This window comes from Schistocerca americana, chromosome 3 (assembly GCF_021461395.2).
Source record: "Schistocerca americana isolate TAMUIC-IGC-003095 chromosome 3, iqSchAmer2.1, whole genome shotgun sequence".
Taxonomy (NCBI): domain Eukaryota; kingdom Metazoa; phylum Arthropoda; class Insecta; order Orthoptera; family Acrididae; genus Schistocerca; species Schistocerca americana.
In genome coordinates this window covers 252,209,854-252,230,911 of record NC_060121.1, presented here as the reverse complement: position 1 = coordinate 252,230,911, position 21,058 = coordinate 252,209,854, and the positions used below count along the sequence as shown (strand labels likewise).

Sequence of the window (21,058 nt, the reverse complement as noted above, 5' to 3'; positions counted from 1 at the left end):
AGTCGTAATAATGGCGAGAGGATGTCGTTGTTATTTGTGGTGGCTGCCCAACAGAATCTGACGTGTTTGTGAAGACGGAGCTGGTGAGCTTGTATATTTCGAAGAACCGGCACCACTTTTGACGGAACGTTTTAGGAATGAGTAAGAAGACAATATATATGCGCTCTCTCTCTCTCTCTCTCTCTCTCTCTCTCTCTCTCTCTCTCTCTCTCTCTCTCTCTCTCTCCCCCTCTCCCTCCCTCCCCTTCAAAATACCGCTGGTATGCCTGACTACTTTCGGCAGTATAAGTGACGAAGAGACTGTAGATTATCAGGGAGCATACGCCAAATCATATACGGGGTGGTTCAGATAAAGTGTATTTCTCTATAACTTACAAAATAATTAGTGAAAGGAATGTTTATTTACATGGGTAAACTTAAGAAACAATACTCTTTCTCCGGAGTTGTGAACATAGTTCATTTAGTTATTTTCTATAGAATTATAACAACAAGTTATAATTTATTAAATAGAATATTTCTTGTCTAGTCTTTAGTTGATACATATCTAACCCGGCAGTGTACAAATCAATTTAAATCAAATTACTTCAATTTTAGGAAGGAAGGACGTTTAGAGTTGAACGTGCCGTCGATAGACGGTCAGTTGATACTGTTTCAATTTTAGTTTGTGAACTACAAACGTTGAAAGTTTTGGTGGTGAATGCAACTTTCTGTACACAATTGGCTATGTTCTGGTGGCGGAATGTTCGTTTAAGTGAGGGCTGAAACTTCCTGAGAGCACAATTTGTGCGCCCTCTAAACGAGCTGCGCACAAGATGTAAAGTTTGCTGGCGTCGCGGAGCGACAAGATTCCTCGGTTCGCTTTGGTTAGATTGTACAACATATTCTTGCACAGACAAACTAGGTGTGGTCTGCCACAGATATTGACCTAGAACACACAAACTCCAGGTACTTCAAACAGCGTATCGAGGAAGCTAGTCGCTCCGTGACACCAGCAAATTTGCATCTAGTCTGTAGGTCAGTTTGAAGTTGCTCTGAGTTATGCATTCAGGCACATGGTCAGTCTTTTAAAAACCTCACTTAAATGAACAATGCACACCAGAACGTCAACCACTACACAACCAGTAAAGCACAGTAAGCTGCATCTACCCCTAAGACTTTGAACGTTTCTAGCTCCCCAACTAAAATTATTAGAAATTAGATTTAAACTGATTGTATACAGTTCGTTTAAATACATTAGCTAGATAATAAAAATAATGTTCTATTTAAAAATTATAACTCATTGCTGTAAGTCTCTGGGAAATAACCAAATAAACTATATTCATATCTCAGCATAAAGTAACGTTTGTTGCGTTTCGTTATCTGAATAAATTTTCGTTTTGTTTATTACTTCGTAAGTTATAGAAAAAACCGCCTTATCTGATACATCCTATAGATGCTCCCCTTGTCAGAAAAGTTCTAGGAGAAGTTTCTAAAAAAATAGCAGATTGCACTTAGAAAGCAATGATCCTAGCTCCTCTAGAAATAGTCCCCTGTGCTATCTATACACAGTTGCCAACGTTCCTGAATATCTTGGAAGCTAGCAGGGAAATTTTCAATTGCGACGCTTGTAACGTCATTTGTCACAGCCCGTTAGATGTCTGCGACATCTTGATGAAGCTTTCCTTTCAGTTGCCTTTTCACTCACGGAAACGAGAAAAAATCGCAAGGCAAGATGTCGAGCGAACACGGCGTATGTGGGATGGCAATAAAAGAGTATGTGGCCAGATAGTCGGTAACAAATAAAGCAGTATGGGTCTTGCATTGTCGTGCAGTAGGAACCAGTCCTGCGATTGGCTCAAATCAGGGCGGCGACGTCGAATTGCTTGTAGTAAACGTTTCAAGACTTCGATGTAATGAGTTTGGTTCACTGTTTGACCTGGAGGAACATAATCATGGTGAAGTAATCCTTTACTGTCAAAGAATGCGATCCACATGGTCTTTGTTCTCGAAAGTTGTCGCTTGACATTTTTCGAGACTGGTGATCCAGGACTCTGCAATTCAGCACTTTGACGCGTCGTGTGAAGGTCTTAGTGGTAGCACCGACTTTCATCTCCAGCAATGATCTTTGACACAAACTGTGCGATCACGTCTGGCTCTATCCAGTAGTTCAGTAGAAATTCTTCCTCTTTCTGTTCGTCTGTTAGTTTGTGAGGGACGGGTTTTGCCTTATGTTTCCGTTTCCCTACATTTTCGCGTAAGATCTAATGACGCACATCATGTTTCAAATTAAGGTTTTCTCATATCGCACGCACAGTTACATGACGGTCTTCTTGTTGTAGCTGCCTTATACGCTCCACGCTTGCATCTGTATGTGCTGTAGACTGGCGATCAGCTCTGGGATCGCCTTGCACTGAATCTCTGCCTTCAGGAAATGTTTTGTGCCATTCGTAAACACGACTTCTTAAAAAAGTGCCTCGTTTGCATTTGCTCGCTTAATCGTTGTCCACATTTCAGTAGGGGATTTCCCGAGCTTAATGCAGAACTTAATGTTCACTCTTTGCTTACAGTCAGCATCAGTTGTGTCACTGCAACTAATGTCTCATAAACCCAAACAGTGTGTTGCTAAGCACAGCCCCGCCACTTAGTGAGTTAGTGGCTAAGGTCATTTCAAGGATGCACAAATACCAGGCAAAATAACACTTGTTTCTTTTTAATATTGCAAACTCAGAAATTTAAAAAAAAATACTTGTCCAGGAACTTTTCTGACAAGGGGAGTATATACACCAGTAGCCATTAAAACTTCAGCACCAAAAAGGGTAACAAATAACGGAATTTTACTTATTGTGCTGATGCTGTAGAATAGGATGAACGCATGATTAAATTTTTAGGTGATATATGAGCGATCGTCGTAGTGTTCGTGAGGATACTTGAGTTGCTGCAAACAATCCCACATCTGACTCAAGATAGATGACATGACTGTACGATCGTGCACAGCCGAGCGAACAGCATGTTTGTCCTCTCGGGCGCTAGTCGCGTGTGGCTGCTGAGATCTTGTATGGCGTTGAGTACAGCCCTCCCGAACCCGTCGATTCCATATTCGCACGACAGTCGTGGGACACTGACCAGGGCGAGCAGCAATATCGTGGAACTATAATCTGAATTCTGGACAGGCGACGACGGTGCCGCTGTAGAATTGCGACACGGTGTTGCAATTCTGGTGGGCAGTAGTTCATGTTTATCACGGCAGATAACGGTTTAACGGGCGCCAGAGGTGTTGAGCAATGAGGCAGTAGTCCGCTCTAACCGGTGGGCTTCCCGCGTGGGTAACAACTCGACAGCCGGTAGCCGCAGGCTGAATCTGGGTCGAGGGACCCCACGTCGCACCACTCTCCTCTCTGGCACACTGACAACAACAAGCCTGAGCGCCACAGCGGAGCCGCAGCATCTGCGTGGTGTGGCGTAGATTGTCAGTCGACATTTCATAGACGATTAATTGTAACTTAATTACTGCCACACACGTTCATGTATGTGTTTGGATGCCCTATTGAAACTGAACAGAAACAAATGGTAACTAGATACCCGTCCATCACTTCGAAATAGAGATCTCTTGAAGAACATGATCTTCTTTGAAGTATATTCATTAATCTGTTCACTTATGGCTTGTTTGCTACAGGTGTTTCACAATCCATGTTGCACAATTCGAGAGATTGTAGAGGGGACTTAGTAGATCAAGTTTTACATGGGAACCCATGTCCGGAAACGTCGGCCAACGACGCTACATAGCGTAAAAGTTACAGGCGCCGGTGCGTATAATTGGATGTATATACAAGATGATGGAGACGGATAAACGTATCAATTTGAGGTAAGGTTTCCTGGTTCGGAAACGAACAAGTCCGAAGTTAACTAGCGAAAGTAATTCTGATACCGCTGACGGTGGAATACACATTCCGGTACCATTGTTGCTAAGAATGTAGCGCATGCAACTTTCGGAGGTGATACTATAGGCCAAAACAGGAAAAAATGTCCAGTAAACATGGTCTCTCAAATGCATACCTTAATAGCTATAAGCACTTGTTCATCTTCGCTAGTGTGAAACAAATCTCCTTCCTTCCTTTCCTGTGTAGTTCTAAGGCACATAAATTTCTATTCTAGGGTTGTAAATATCCGTGGCTGTAACGTACTACGTACGTTGAACGGATGATACTTACGCGGAATGAGGGTAATAGAAGTTATTGGCTGTGATAACCGCAGTATTAGTTTCGACCACCTTTAAATGTTACTGTTCAGTGTAGACCAGTGAAGCGTACGTGTCAGTTGTAGTGTTGCGTGTTTGCTGTTGATAAAGGGGAGGGTAAAGCCGTGTGCAGGCAGTAGTTTAACACGACAATCGAACATTGACAGCCCCCCTCTGTTAACCAGAACTCCACCGACAAACTTTCAGGAATTATTAACATGGACCAAAACAAGGAAAAAATGTCTAGTAAACGTGTGCTCAAAAATGCATACCTTCAGAGCTATGAGCACTTGTTTATCTGCACTACTGTGAAACACATCTCTTCTAGTAAACAAGGGCTCATTGATCTTAAGGTAAGCGTTTTAGAGTCTATGTTTACTGGACTTTTTTTCTTATTTTGAGCGATACTGCCTTCTTCCAAGATTTGGAAAGCAAACAGTTTGCAGTGGAAGAGACGTGCTTCACAGCATCGAAGATGAAAGGAGTGCTCACAGGTCTTAAGGTATATACTTTAGAGTCAATGTTTGTTAGATATTTTTAGAGAGAGAGAGAGAGAGAGAGAGAGAGAGAGAGGGAGGGGGGATTTAATAACAGTGTATGGGCACATAGGTGTGACAAAATACTGATGCTGAAAATTTCTTGCACCAGCAGGATTCCAAGTAGCCACCTCCTTGTAAGAACGCCACTGCACTAGCAGGTATAAGTTTGATGACAGTCACTGGTTATTTTGTTGAACTTTAACAGCCCTTAGATACCAAATTGTTTGAAACCTTTGCTTTTCGAACCGACCGTTGCTTTACTATTCGCCTTATAAGCCTATTGATGTTGTCTTGTAGAAAGGTCTTCTCTTTCACAACGCTCAAACCATCTCTTGCACTATTGCAATTCTTTACTCTATGGGAACATATAACTAGTTCTCTGACGATGATCTGCAGTATTCAGTGCATATCTTGACACTGTTATTCCAGTCTTTACCCATTTCGAAGCAGATGGAACAGAAAGCGATAGTATACAAAAGGAGTGCTATTCGCTGCATGGTTAAACTGTGGGTATCCATTCGTTTATTTGCCGAGATAATGACGACGCCCTTTTTCTCCCACTGCATGATATAATATATTCATTAGACACAATGATAATTAATTGAAACCTTCAGTTGCCGTCAGGTGTTGTTGATATACCTCGATGGGGACAGCTGAAAAGGTGTGCCCCGACCGGAACTCGAAGCCGGGATCTCCTGCTTACATGGCAGACGCTCTATCCATATAGGCCACCGAGGACACAGATGAATAGCGCGACTGCAGGGACTTATCCCTTGCACGCTTCCCGTGAGACCCACATTCCCAACTGTCCACAATCTACATACGAAATGTACCTAGAGATGTTTGCCCATCCACTTAGATCCCGGGTTCGAGTTCCGGTCGGGGCTCAAATTTTCAGCTGTCCCCATCGAGCTTTATCAACACCACCTCTCGGCAGCTGAGGGTTTCAATTAATTATCATTTATTCTAGAGAAGCTGCACGATCATTAGTGGTACCTGTTCTTTCGAGAACAGTTACTATCTTCATACATCAGATACAATCTCTCTCTACAACCGGAGCACAGTAACGTAATGCTTTATCAGTATTTACAAAAATAGCTGTGAAATTTGCTAAGGATGTGGCCGAAGTCAGCCAGTAACCACGTCGACATCATCTGGTTTCTCGTAGTCATTAACGTGATCTGTCAGCTACGATACACTGTAGACTACTTCTTCCTACATTCAAAGCGAGCGACCTCTCGTGAATGTGACAAAGCAGTTCATTTTTATCTTGTAAACGGTGTGCCGTGGGAATCTGCCATCTGGATCACTTCTGCTGACTTGCTCTCTCTCCGCCCAGATAAGAAATATATATATATAGGCGAATAACCGCTCACAATACACGTACTTCACATAGCGGTCAGATCAGATTTCCCCAATCTCTGATAGGTCAGATAAAATTATATTGCATGCAGTTGTAGCGATGTGACCAATGTACAGAGTAATAAATTTACAGTAAATGGAAATTCCTTCTAGAATTAGTTTTTTCCCCGTCACACCTCACTCGAAACACAGATGTCGTCTGCGAGCAGTCTTTCAGTTTTAATATCGTCTGCCTCTAGTATGTTACACTTAGAAACGAAAGTAAAAGTTCACCATTTGTTTGTAGATATTACGAGCACATCTGGTAATTTCTCATACAGGGGTTGAACAAAAATATGGGAACACTTCGATAAATGCACGCTTGGATATGAATGTAGACGCTGGCCAAGCCTGCAGATTGTGGTGCTGTATCTGACCACGAACGGTACCGTGCAATGTCCTCAGTATATTCCAACTGTCAGTCATGGACAGAACAGTGTTCTGTGTAGTTTTGAGTGTGCATTGGGTCGAAGGTAAGTGAATTCGAACGTGGTAAACTGTTGGTGCTCTTATCGTGGGTGCTTCTGTAACCAAGGGAACTGAAGGCTTGTCTCAATAGGCACCGTATCGAATATTTATACCGCATACAGGAAAGACGAAAAACATCAACGCGGGCAAAACTGTGTCCTGAATGATTGTGAGACACGGTCATTAAAGAGGATTGTGACGGAAAATAAGAGGACGACAGCCCAAAAGTCGTTGCAGAATTGAATGTAGCACCAAAAGAACGGGAAGGGAGCTCCGTAAGCAGCGAATTACAGGGCGGGCTGGGATTCCAAAACCACTCATCAGTAACGCAGATGCCCGTAACTGGCAGGGAAACGTGTGCCGAAGCCATAAAACCTGAACTGTGGAGCAATGGAAGAAAGTCAGTTGCTCGGATGAGTCTTGCTTCACACAGTTTCCAACTTCTGGCTCAGTTTATGTCCCAAAAGGGACACATGACGAGGGTTCGGTAATAATTTGAACAGCCATATTGTCATATTCCACGGTCTCCGTGGTTACTCTGCACAGTCGCAGTACTGGTAAGGATTATGCGACCATTTTGGCTGATCAGGCGCATTCCATGCTACAGTATTTGTTCCCCAATGGTGATGCTGTGTTCCAAGAAGACAGGACCCCTGCTCACACAGGTAGAACCGTCCAGGGCTGGTTTTATGGGCACGAGGATGAATTGTCGCATCTCGCCTGGCCACCAAGATCACAGGGTCTCAATAATATTGAGCCTTTGTCGTTTACTTTGGAGAGAAGAGTGGCTACCGCTATCAACCTCCATCATCGTTACCTGAACTTGTCACTATTTTACATGAAGAATGATATGAGACTGCCTTGGAAACTATACAGAACCTATTTATCCATTCCAAGACGAATGGAAGCTGTTTCGAATGCCTTATTAGGCATGATGATGTGTCGTGTCTGTGGTGTTTTCATATTTTTGTCCAACCCCTCTACATAATGTCTTTAGTTTATCGAGGTAGGTGCCGCAGTGGTAAGATGCGTGACTCATATTCGGAAGGACAGCGCTTCGGATACCCGTGCGGTCATCCCAATTTGGTTTTCAGAGCCCGACGCCACCTTGGCTCCAGGCGCAGGTTCGCGTTCACCTTGAACTCAGGTCGCTTCCAAAGGAGAGGACCGCGGATTCGATATACCGCTCGAGGTTTGTCGAACTTCGTTCGAGGCTCGCTAATAACGTCTTTATTTACACGGATGGCTCCAAGACTACTGGTGGCGTCGGATGTGCCTTTGTCGGTGGGGATGATACCTTTCAATACCGGCTCCTTGACCAGTGTTCAAGCTTTCCAGCTGAGTTCTCTGCTCTCTATCAGGCTTTTCAGCATATCCACCGCCATCGTCATTCTCCCTATGCCATCTGCACTGATTCTTTGGGCATCATTCAGAGTCTCCGTGACCCATATTCGGACCACCCTCTCGTGCAACGAATTCAACGGTCCCTTCAGTCGCTAGCTGATACCGGCGCTCGTGTCCTTTTTTTTGTGGATTCCTGGCCACGTTGGTGTGCCTGGGAACGAAGCTGCTGATGCTGCGGCCAAGGCTGCTGTCCTCCTGCCTCGGACAGCTTCCTTTCGTGTCCCATCAACTGATGGTAGTGGGGTTCTTTGTCGGCGCGTTTCATCATTGTGGCATGAGGCTTGGTCCTCTCTCCATGAAAATAAGCTTAGGGCCATCAAACCGATCCCGACGGCGCGACCTACCTCCTCACGCCCTTCCCGGCGACAGGAGGTCATTTTGGCCAGGTTGCGGGTTGGGCATTTCCGATTTAGCCACCGCTACCTGTTGTCCGGTGACCCCGCCCCGCAGTGGCGCTGTGGTCATCCATTGGCGGTGCGCCATATTTTATTGTCTTGTCCCCGTTTTATTCACTCTCGTGTTGTCCTGTGCCTGCCGTCTACCTTACAGGAACTTTTAGCTGATTACGCTCGAGCAGCTGCTCGTATCCTTAGTTTTATTACATTGACGGACTTGTCCAAAAAGATCTAACTCTTTTATTTTGTTTATCTGCGTCTTTGTAAGTACTTTCTGGTGTTGCCCCCTTGCGTTTTTCTACGCTATTAGTGCACTAACGTTTGTGACTGGGCGCTAATGGCCTTAGTAGTTGAGCGCCCTAAACAAGCAAACAAACAAAAATCTGTTTCCTGTGGTTTCCTTAGACGAAGGGGATTGCCAGGATTATTCCTTTTAGAGGGACGCCATTGATTTCCTTACACAGTTTGAGCTTGAACTCCGTGTATAATGATTAAGCCTTTCTCCATCTTATTTAGTTTATCTTTCTACAAAATAATCAACACATCAAGCATACCAACATAATTCATATTAAAGCGTTCTTTACTGGTATGTAAGTAACTGTGACTGTCTGCCAGTGAACTGAGAAACGTGTGTTTTCCTGCGCTCTTAACGTTTCTCTTTCGTAATGTCAACAGAGAGACTACTCTGTGGTTCTCAGTATCATTGTTTTCAAAGTCCGTTTCGGTATCTACGGAGAAGTTGTTTGTCGCTGAGTAAGTCGTGCCCTCGGAGCAGGGAATGCCCTCTGCATTCCTCCAGCAATGGACGACACAGATATAAGTCGCTTTTTTAAAATATATCTGCCTTTTTTTCTTCTTATTGGATACACTCCAGCTCCCTTGAAAAATGAAAGATGAAATGCAACCTGACTTTGTTTCGTGTTGTTTCAGTCGTTATAACATTAGCGATTGATCGAACGTTTGATTCAGCGTCTTTCCTACTGTGATACACGCTCCCAAGTCTTCTGTGTGTAGTAGTTAACATTTTTGGGATGTTGCACGTAATATTTTGTTCGTATTTGTTCACTAAGACTGGCGAAGGCCTATCTTTGATACGTGGTATGACTTTGATCACGATCATCATTATACCATAGTAGTGATTAATTATAATATTCACTTCAGAAAGGAGTGACGTTGATGTAAAGAGACACTTAGTTCTTTCGTCATCATTTTCATCGTTTAGTTCATACCTGGCATTATACAGAGTCTGTAACGGTTCTTCCATTGAAGGTCTTACAGCCTAGCGGACAGCGCGCCCTACTATAGGGAGTTTTTCCGTAGCCTGTAAAAATGATGATGGCCTGTTGCCGATTTGTTTGGATGCCTTCCTGTTTGTTCTGTTGCCACACATTAATGACAGCATTTTTTATTAGTGCAGAAAGGTTGGTTGGTTGGTTGGTTTGGGGAAGGAGACCAGACAGCGTGGTCATCGGTCTCATCGGATTCGGGAAGGATGGGGAAGGAAGTCGGCCGTGCCCTTTCAGAGGAACCATCCCGGCATTTGCCTGGAGTGATTTAGGGAAATCACGGAAAACCTAAATCTGGATGGCCGGACGCGGGATTGAACCGTCGTCCTCCCGAATGCGAGTCCAGTGTCTAACCACTGCGCCACCTCGCTCGGTGTGCAGAAAGCATGTTGTAGATCAGAATTAGTTTCACACGATGTACATTTCCTGTGCTATAACTGTACAAGCAAGGCCACGCACTGGTCAACCATTGGACTCGCATTCTGGAGGACGGCGGTACACATTTGCATCTGGCCATCTAGATTTAGGTTTCCCGTGGTTTCCCTACGTAGCTTAAGGCAAAAGGCGAGACATTTCGTTTAAAAAGTGCAGGACCGATTTCGTTCTTCCAATCTGTGCTCGCGCTCCGTCCTTAACGACTTGGTCGTCGACGGGACGCTACACACTCGTATTCCTCCTTTCTTCGTAATCCTCCAAACAGTATACATCGTCCTTCGAAAAAGTTCCGAGACTGATTTTAATCCTGACGTATAAGCGACGTCAACAGATGTACATGCATTCGTCCTGTCAGTTGCGGGCAGGCAGCGTTAAGTAGAGGACGTTTGGCCGTACTTTGTTAACGTTGTTGTGTCACAAATCGCAGTGGAACAATATTTCCAAATTAGGTGTTCCATACGTTCTCCAAGATGCAGACAGTTCTTTTCTGGAAAAAATCATCACGGGTGACGAGACTTAGTTACCAGTACGAACTTGCCACAAAACGATAAAGCGCAGAAATTCGCATGAATGGTCATCGTTTTGATGACATTCACGGGAATGTGACTTGCGAGTTTAACGACTTTCCAAAGAAGAACTTATATGACAGTTTCACATGACTGTGCGTTTTAATCAGGTGGGAGGAGCGGGTGCGGGGGAGGGGGGGGGGGAGAGACTGTAGAATTCCTGAAGCATTAAAACCACCATCTTAACTTTTTCCCATTTTTATTAATTCAGGCTCGAAACTTTTTGCCCTGACCGTGGAGGTTATGGCTTCCCGGTCTGCCCTCTGGAGCCAAGATTGTAAGTGACAATCGGTATCATCTATCAAGTTTTTAAGACAGAGACTCACAGTTCCTACTCAGCAGATGGTACACAATCCCTCATCTTGCGCAGTGCCGTACTATGCTGACTATGGGTGATTATATGTGTGTTCTCTCGGACATGTCCAAATTAAGACTCCATTTTGACGCTGGAGCCGCTATGTATCAATTCACAAAGGAATTAAAGACTTTAGCTGCCAGTGGGCATTGATCAATATCAATAGAGCAGGTTGAAACTTTGTGCCAGACTGGGACTAGAACCTGGGTCTCCTGATTGCTAGACAGATGTTGCTGACAGCTACGCCATCCAGACGCGTCACCACAATCGCACGTTCTGCCTTGTACGCCTCCCGTCAAATTCTCAACTGATACCACACACTGATGCAGTGCCCCTGCTAATAAGCCTCATTACTCGCGACATGTCGCCAGTTCTCGTAATAGTTCGAGCTTGCTGTGCATCTGCACTGAAGGGATATTGGTCTTTATCGCCTTAGATATGTGGATGCTGTCTGCTCTCACGGACATGTATGAAAGAACAGACACCATTTTGATCCTGCAGCCACAATGAATCAAGTATCGCGGTCCGGCACAAGTTTTCAACTTGCCCCATTGATATAAATCAATGCCCAATGGCAGCTAATTTGCTTAATTCCAAGTCTAAAAGAACAGGCATCACATATATAATTAGGGCGACGACGGGCAATGATCCCTTCACTGCAGAATCACACCATGCTCGAACTCTTGCGGGAATTGGCGAGATGCCGCGAGTAATGAGGCTAAGGCTTACGAACAGGGGCACTACATCAGAAGTTTGTGGTATAAGTTGAGAATTTGGGTCTGATGGGAGGCGTTCTAGGACAGTCTATGCGGTTGTGGTGATCACTTTGTCCGGATGACGTAGTGGTCAGCGCATCTGCCTAGTAAGCAGAAGATACGGGTTCTAATCCCGGTTCGGCACAAATTTTCAACTTATCCCATTGATATAAATCTGCGCCCACTGGCAGCTAATGTCTTTATTTCCTTTTTGTCGTGGATTATTCTTGAATTCTTTAAGACTGGTTGCCTTTCCCATGCTTTGGGACAAGTGTAGGCACTGTGCTGGCTTTTTGGCTAAGCGAGTAAATGTCCTATGTTCCTGCCCCGGTTGGGCCTAGGTCTTTTTTTCTGTGTTTCACACGTATTTCACCGACAGCAAAACTCTTGATATGTGAAAAGGTGAGATGTACTGTGGCCTAAACTACGCGTTAAACTGTAGGCGTATAAATGGCGCGCTAAGAGCCCTTCTCAGGTTGGCAGAAGGCAAGGTCATAATGCCTCCACTAGAAGTACCACACCGGTGGGATTCAAACAGCCCTCAGTGCGAGGACTGCTTCAGCTCAGGCAGTTAGCCAGAACCAGATTTCACTCTCTCCCTTTTCCTTAACTTCACCAGCAGCACAGATATAACTACACGTTACACTTGCTCATCACAGACGTGTGCTAGAGTAATTGAGCTTGAGACACAGTCTCGCAGTTCACTGGGAAAGGCGCCAAGCGATTGCGGAAGGCTTACTCTACAGCCTGGTCTTGGCCGTTAGTGCCAAAACGCCTTCCTTCTCTTCCTCTCCGTTTGTCGAGCTATCTGCGCTCTGACATTTCCACGCTACAAAATGTACTCACAGTTCTCTTTTACCGATATTTTCTCAAAGAAATAGAACTGCTTCCGGCACGTGTGGTGCTCTCTCTCTCTCTCTCTCTCTCTCTCTCTCTCTCTCACGCACACGCACGTACGCGGACGGCACAGTTTACGGAATATTGTTTCTCTCCCATATTTACGTAGGAGACCTGAACCGATTTTTTTACCACCATGAAATATCTGTGTCGGTTGTTTAATGGTGTCTGTAAATCAGCTATTTCGTTTTCGATAGCACAAAGTAGCACTTTACTAATGCTTTTCGTATAGATAAGAGTACGATTTTCTTACGGATGTCAGTTGGAAGAGGAGGAGCCTGTACAAGAAGAGATGTTAAAAAAAATATTATTCACACCAAGTAATACGCGCGAAACTGTTTTACGCTATCAACTATCTTGGTCAACTACTCAGGCAGGAAATTACTTAAAAGTACCAAAAATGTTAAATAGTACACACACAAGACTTGCAAATGTATATCACAATGCAGAAGCAGATAACGCATCGTCGACTGATTGTTGAACCCAAATCTTTGTTCCTTATGCATTTATATTCGGTAGATCAGGCTCGAATTAGTTTCGTACGATATTGCTTTAAATGATATGTACGGACGTTGGCAAAAGTCATGAAAAATAATCCGCACTTTTTCGTGCAAAATGGTGTTAGTCTAGAAACAGGAAAAATGTGTTTGTGCGACTCTCTTAGGGAGGATAGTGACAAACTCATTACAGCAAAAATCTATGAGCCTATTGAATACTTTACCCAGGGAATTTTTGCATTTGTGGTTAGTATGCACAAATAAAACTCACCTACGGGCAGAAGGATATAAGCGTCTCCTGTGTTGAAATTAGGCTTTACCCTTCTTCATAAAGGATAGCCAGTCAGCACTATCTTCAGTCTCGTCACACAGCAGCTACAATATTTGCTGTTGGAAATACGGAATCCGTTCCACGCGTTTGGATGTCAATGTAAATAAACTTCCTTAGAGTTAATGTCGCAGCAGCCTAATTTTTTGGCTGCGTTACTAATGAGTCTCCTTAGTGGTATTTAATTTCAATGAGAATCAAAATGACTTCTTCTGTTGACTGTAGGTCCGCACGGAACATCCAATTAGCGCTCTAGACGTTTGCACTGACACCACCTACACAGTAGAAACATAAAATTGAAAACACTCTCAGCAAAATCAGAGCAAAGACAGTTGACAACTCATACGAGGGTCACCAAGTATGAGTTAAACCCCTTAATACCTTAATGTACTTATACTTGAAATAAAAATAGGAAATCACATTTTGTAACCAGTAACGTAGAACAGAAGACCAAATCTAAGATACGTTACAACTGTCAGGTATCTTGCGACAACAGGCATTTGAGAAGTTTAACTCTTATAACTCTCTTTTTTTATTTAGTATTTGGTGATACATTGATAGGACTGCATGACTAAAAAAGAAAAATATGTGCATACATTTTAAATAATTATATATAATAAGATATAGCCATATTCGTGAAATTCTCGGAAAAAGTTTATTCTCGTGTTTCGACACAGATGAACGTTACACTTACTACTCATGAATACTGTCTGACCTTTACTGTTTGGTTACATCTTTACCCTGTGTCTGTGACCTGAGGCCAATGACCTGCTTCATCAATTTGGTTGGACTTACCTGGAACTCGTTTTGTTGGACAACAATGCTTCTTGCGTAGGAGATCCGCCTTCATACTGACTGAAGGCCTACCTTTTTTTTTTTTTTTTTTTTTTTTTTTTTTTTTTTTTTTTTTTTTTTTTTTGGTCATGTCTTTTCCTTTGCTTACCGAGGTTATCTGCTATTCTGGATTTGAATTCTAGTAGATAATGTCGTTAATTACAGGGAATTTTGAAACTGTCACAGTCTCTCTCGCAGGTGGTACCCGATCTTTGAAGTATGCATTTGCATTAGGTGGCGCGTAAAACCTCGCGGATCCATCGCAATGATGAAAAAGCTTCACAGTATTAGCAGTTATTTAGAGTTTCCACATCGCCACAAAAGTGAAGTGTATTCAGTCTGAACATTGTTGAGATCGAATGTTCATATAAATTATTGTAAACTCGCAATAAATTAAGCATGTGCGTCAATAATGAACACAATTGGTCACTGAAGTATTCTGCTGCTACAAATCAACGGAAATATTTGCTTTCACTTCACTTCATTTCATCTCTTGCATGCGTTCACGAAAGTACACAAATGCCTAAAGGTGCGTATTTCACACAAAAAGTATTTTCGAATTCACTTAGCGCTCTACACGTTTGCACTGACACCACCTACACAGAAGAAGCATAAAATTGAAAACACCCTCAATAAAATCAGAGCAAAGACAGTTGGCAACCCATACGAGGGTCACCGACTATGAGTTCAACCCCTTAATACCTTAATGTTCCACGTGAAAATAGTTTGACATTAAAATGTGATTTCAGTCACACTTTCAGGACTGAACTTACCTCTGTGTCTAGCTATAATTCTCCAAAGAATGATGAGAATGTGTCATAAATAAAGACGCGAGCAGCAAGTCGCTCCAGAAGTATCCAGAACATTCGGAAAATGGCAGCACGTGTCAGAGGCATTGGTAGCTTCGTGTACAATCTGCACCTGCCGTCACTGACGCTCAAAACAATTAACCTTTAATTTGATAGCGTCGCTTTGGTATAATGCGAATTTGGGACACACGGCATTAAGGGGCTAGCGTCGGAAAGTCGTTTTTAATCGCTCTGTGTAGGTAGTCAATAGATTGCAAAGACAGAAAATAAGTTGTGTGATAGGGCAATGCGTGCAGTTTGCTGTAAGCGAGTGGTTACTATAGTACATTGTTGTTTATTGACCGGTTGACATAACCGAGTACCAGTTAGAGCAGAGGCCACGGCGTTATAAAATACGCCTGCCAAGGTTTTCGTCGTTGACTCACCAGCATCTCCTTGAACGAGCCGGCGGTGTGTGCTCTCGTTAAGCGAAGTGTTATTCATTGCAGCCCTCCGTCACGTCGGGCCTAGTGCGACTGAAAGCTGCGATAGAGATCAAGGCGACGTAGAGGCCGCCGAGGCATCGGCGAGGGCCGGTGCAGATCCGGCGCACCCTTGCGAAGCACTCCCGCCAGATACCTCCTCGCCCCCCAGATTTTGACTCCGGGGAGTTCGAAGGTCACGGACGAAGGTGGTGGTGGCGGCGGCCGCGCGTTTGTGTGCACAAAGCTCTGGGTAGGGGCCAAGCTGCTATAAGCGTTCAGGCGGTCGCGATCGCAATGCTTTGCGAACCCGTAGCGTGTGCGGACGGCGGTGCGCCCGCCGCATCTCTAGTAGCGACCAGTGCGAGATACGCGCCGCCTTCGCGCCATGGAGTGTCTTAACCTGAACCTGCTGCTCCCCCCGGGCATGATGCAGAGGAGGAATTCCCAGTTTCAACGCAAGGTCTCCATCCGCATAGGTGAGCTCTGCGCATGCGCCGCTTTTCTTGCCTTGTTGCTGGTAGCCTTTTGGTGCTGCATGCTAAGGCTGAATTATTTTTTGTTTCTATTTTATCAAAAACTTTAATCAATCTCTTAATTATAGTAAAAATTATGTTTATATAATAGTTTTACCTTTTTTATTTGCATAGTTTTTTGAAAAATACACCATCCTTATCGAAGAACTTCTGCTGTGTATACACGCACTTAATACAGTGTTGCTATTCAAGCGTCAGATCAATGTTGTCCTATTATTTTTGTGTGGAACAGTATGAAATAAGGTACATGAAGTGGTACACTACATTGTCCTGTAGATTGTTTTCTGAGATTGGCGACAGTGAAGCTGTTTCGCCTTTCTCGAATCAGGATCCGGTGGCAAGTCTGCAACATAATGTTCCAGCTTGTGTCTAGAATAAATTTTTGTGATTTTTAGATGGTCATGCCCGTTGCATAGCAACAAGGCAGTTTAATTCCAGAACTCCAGTGACAATTCGACGAAATGCACCATAGCTATCATGAGCTGTCCTCGACTACATCGACAAAAATGTGCAATAATGGGGAAATACCAAACTCTGTAGAGTGAAACATTTTGATTAGCTCTATCAGTTTCACCCATAAACTTGTAGTGATAAATGACTCTTGGTTGTTGAATTACTGTTAGTCTTTTCTGCTGATGTAATGCCACATTACTGGATGAGTTACATGTATAGTATCAAAGACTGTTGCCACCCTCAGCACGCTGTTGTCACACCATGAAGCCACTAGTATACTGACTTATCTGATTTCACGTGTGTACTTACGTTACAGCAAAACACAGAAAGGCACAATGTACCTGATTTTGTATGCATAAAGCTAATGTCCGTCTAAAAGGATGTGTTTGAAGAGAGAGTCACTGAAGGATATTGGGCATGCAAATACTCATATTATCTTTAACTGTATTGATATGACTGTCTGAGAGAATATGTGAAGATTTATTTCTGTAATATATACGTCCACAGAGAAGTTATACTTACTCATCAACTAGAAGGATAGGCAGATTATCCATTTTCAACAAACCTAGTTGTCTCATACACACAGAATTTTGTTGACTCAACAGTGAGAGCCAAATGCTTTTTTAAACAATGGTATGCATAGGTTGGATAAAATATATACTAAAGTCATCTGTTTGAAGGTAGAATAATGAAGTAGTAAAATAAATTTTAGGCTTCTTTGCAAAAATCCTCTCTGAAGGATAACAGCCGTATCTAGGTTAAAGCTACTTTGACAACAGTTGTCGGAGGCCTTTTATTCGTATAACTCAGGGATAGTCAATCTTCTTTACCTACCGCTTACTTTTCTATATTACTAGTAACATATTCTAACCTCTCACCGGTTCCAAATTAATGATGATTTATATACTAGGGAATTTACTTTACTTTGTAGAATTTATTAAGCAGAGTTACACTAAGTTAAAACATATGCTAATAATTACTTAGCAAAAACTTTGCCAAAATTTAATGGAGCTTATAAGCTACAGAATAATACATATCAGATTTATTATATAGGTCAGACAGAGTGGAAAGTTAAGATCCGCATTCGTGAACACTTACTCAACAAAGACGGCTAGAATTACAACCTTACTTAGTCATTACATGTAACAGATATAATCTTAAGAACCCCTGCTCCTGAAAAGTTTCTCTCTCTCTCTCTCTCTCTCTCTCTCTCTCTCTCTCTCTCTCTCTGTCTCTGTCTCTGTCTCCATTCCATCCTTTCAGTCCTGTCCGTGAATCCCAGCCAAAACTGTTATTTATGTATAATTTACCACTGTTGCCAACGTAAGTATTTACTTGAAGTTTGCAACATGTACCTGATTATATAAACGAGTATGAAATTTAAGACATATAAATTTGACAGAAAAGGATTTGTTTATCCCTTAAAATATTCAGCAACTCAAACTAAGAACTCAACAATTCTTTAAAACTTACTCCAAATAATGTTGATATATATTCTTTGTACTTGGAGATAGTGTTTTTGTTTTACTGTATGTTCTTTGCACCTAGCAATTTTCAGACACCATTTTTCTTTACAAAATATGACAGTTTACATGTGATGTGTTACGGCAGAGAAAGTAGCCTGTCACCACTGGAGTTATTCTATTTTACTTGTTTCTTTTCACCTTTAAATATACTCTTAGTCAAAAAACCTCCTCAAAACAATGTTCTTAAATAGTGCTTTTGTTTCTCCACCAGACAGTGCCACAAGTTACCCCAAAATCGTAACACAACACACACATAGGGCATACTAAAGCATGTAAATCCACCCGATGATGGACGTTTAAACCTTCGAAATGCGTTTTGGATTTAAATAAACGGTGACTGGTAACAGTAAACTTGGTTGTTTCATTCGATCGGCGAGACTTCATAAGTCAATCCTCCATCTCTGCTTAATATAGAAATTTTGCATACATTTGACTAGGTCTAAAAAATGTACCTATTAGAAAAATTTGAAATATTTAAACTGTTTCATCTAAATTTAGAATAGTTGTTAAATGATCAACTTGCATTAAAAAGCAGACATTATTTTGATTGCATATTATGTATTATAAAATGTGAAAATTAACTCATTCCTTTTATATATTAGAACTGCTCTGATGTGAATGTCGTAGCACTGTTTTTTCCCTCAAATGTGTTATATATAACTCCTTTATATTACATATATGCAATCAAAATAGTGTCTGCTTTTTAATGTAAGTTGATCATTTAACAACTCTTGAATTTAGGTGAAATTGTTTATATATTTCAAATTAAAAGGTTCAACCTGTATTTAAAATAATCACGTACAATATGTACATTTCTGGACGTATCATGACATTATGCATCTATGAAGAAGATATTGACATTTCCTAAACAAGTACTAAGTAAGTTTCTGTAATATAGTTCTTATATTTCACATAAATATACAGCTAAGATCTAAAGATTTACAGTATCCCTAATTTCGTAGGTTTCTGAAGATGACACTTTAATTTGTCGAAACTGGTGAAGCATAATAAAAATATATTTGCGACTGACGACCAAATTTTATTGTGAAAAATATTTACTACAGTTACTGAAAATTATAGCCATGAATAAAATAATAAACTAATGAAAACGTTTCTAAAATCCTTCCGTCCACCATGAAAGCTGTAGTGGGTGGTAGGGACCAGTTTGACTACCAGTCAGATGATGAGCCGCGCACTTTCAGGGGGCCCCCTACTAAACTGCCTAATTAAAGCTCTGGAAATAAGAGATCATACATAAAAAATTGCATGTATTTGATAGAACGTAAAGAATACATTCGACGCAATTCTAATCTATTAAACCACATTTTACGTATTACAATTTGGAAGGAGCGTTTTATTTTCCTGTCGTGCTCTACTATGGTCTGCTGTGCAGTTTTACGAACCTGAGGCACAATATTGTCATTTGAGCTTATGTCCTTGAAATTATTAATGATTTTTTAAAATTTATTTATTTATTTATTTTGGCTTGAAGCAACACTGAGTACACAGTCAGCAGTAGTTATAACTGTAGAGGATTAACATAAGACTTTGAGTTACGCTAAAACGGCAGAGTAAGCGTAGCTTTATGGACAGTACAGTGTAATGAGGAGATTACATTACGCTGTTCTAATAATAATTTCATATGGAGTATCGATGGTAGGCAGTGCAAACCTCGAAACTCGATCTGTCTGTGAAAACCTCGTAATTCCAGTAAGCAGTAACTCCATTATCAAAGGGAGATTTGGAAGTATGTGGATTTCTATAATGTGTAAATCACTAGGTTTCTACTATAAAGTTACACATGTAGCAACACTGTCTGTATCACTTTATATATTTTTTTTAAGAAACAGTATTTGCTTCTTCTGTAATATTTAACAAATTGAAGTTTTCATTGTGTACTATCGGTACCTTATTCAAGATATTGGATGATCCGTTTGAGATGTCAGTAAACTAAAACACTGTATACAAGAAGCTATTCAAATTTATTGCTTGTTAATGGTACATACAAGCGGAGGAGAGTCTGGAGTTTGCGCCTGAAATTTCCGTCACAGCACAGTAGCACTCAACACGTCGCCATTGCGAATGCGGCACATATCATATACCTCGCGTCCATGTTGCGCCACATGACGTGTAGCATTTCTGGAGTGATTCGCTGAAAGGCCGCCGTAATTTACGTCCGCAGGTTGGCCAGATTCTGTGGTCTTTGTGAATACACTGTTAACTTTTACACAGTCCCAAATAAAACAAAAAAGTTGGCATTATTCCGAGACTATTAGGAAGCCATATGATAGGTCCACCACGGTCGCACCAGCACCAGTTCCATTGTTCCAGCACTATGAGTGCCCAATGCGGTGGAGCTTCGTGCTGTTCATGGATAATGGTGCCAGTCAGCTCCTCCACAAAAAAGAATAGGCCCGTAACGTTGTGCTGACGTATGAAAGCTCGCTGGGCCTATACGACACTCGAAAATTTCACATACCGTATGACACATGGAGCGCGCTGTTGTAGCGTAATTACCATTTTCACTTAACAATCGAGACACACTGAGCGCATTAGCTAGTGCCATCTCCGTACAAATGTATTTATGAGCCGGCCGGTGTGGACGAGCGGCTCTAGGCGCTTCAGTCTTGAACCGCGCGACCGCTACGGTCGCAGGTTGGAATCCTACATCGGGCATGGATGTATGCAATGTCCTTAGGTTAGTTAGGTTTAAGTAGTTCTAAGTTCTAGGGGCCTGATGACCTCAGATGTTAAGTCCCATAGTGTTCACAGCCATTTGAACCCATTTACTGCTGTCTACTATGTTTCGACGCATTCCTCTAAAATTTTCATTCATGATTTAATGTTTGACCCATTCAAATATGCCAGTTTTCTCATTCTCTCCTGCCGAAAATTGCAGT

At 42.2% G+C, this 21,058-nt stretch overlaps 1 protein-coding gene across 5 annotated transcripts in view; it reads left to right on the top strand.

Annotated features, from left to right (window-relative positions):
- LOC124607292 (6-phosphofructo-2-kinase/fructose-2,6-bisphosphatase 2) overlaps positions 1-21,058 on the top strand; it is a 373,085-nt gene that overhangs the window by 281,367 nt on the left and 70,660 nt on the right. Inside the window, exon 2 of one of the 5 annotated variants that reach the window (XM_047139580.1) lies at positions 15,671-16,122. The exons of the other annotated variants lie outside the window; for them this stretch is intronic. Coding sequence (XP_046995536.1) covers positions 16,032-16,122 — 91 coding nt within the window. The 5' untranslated portion in view covers positions 15,671-16,031. The remainder of the gene's footprint in view (positions 1-15,670; positions 16,123-21,058) is intronic. 5 annotated transcript variants of the gene reach the window in all.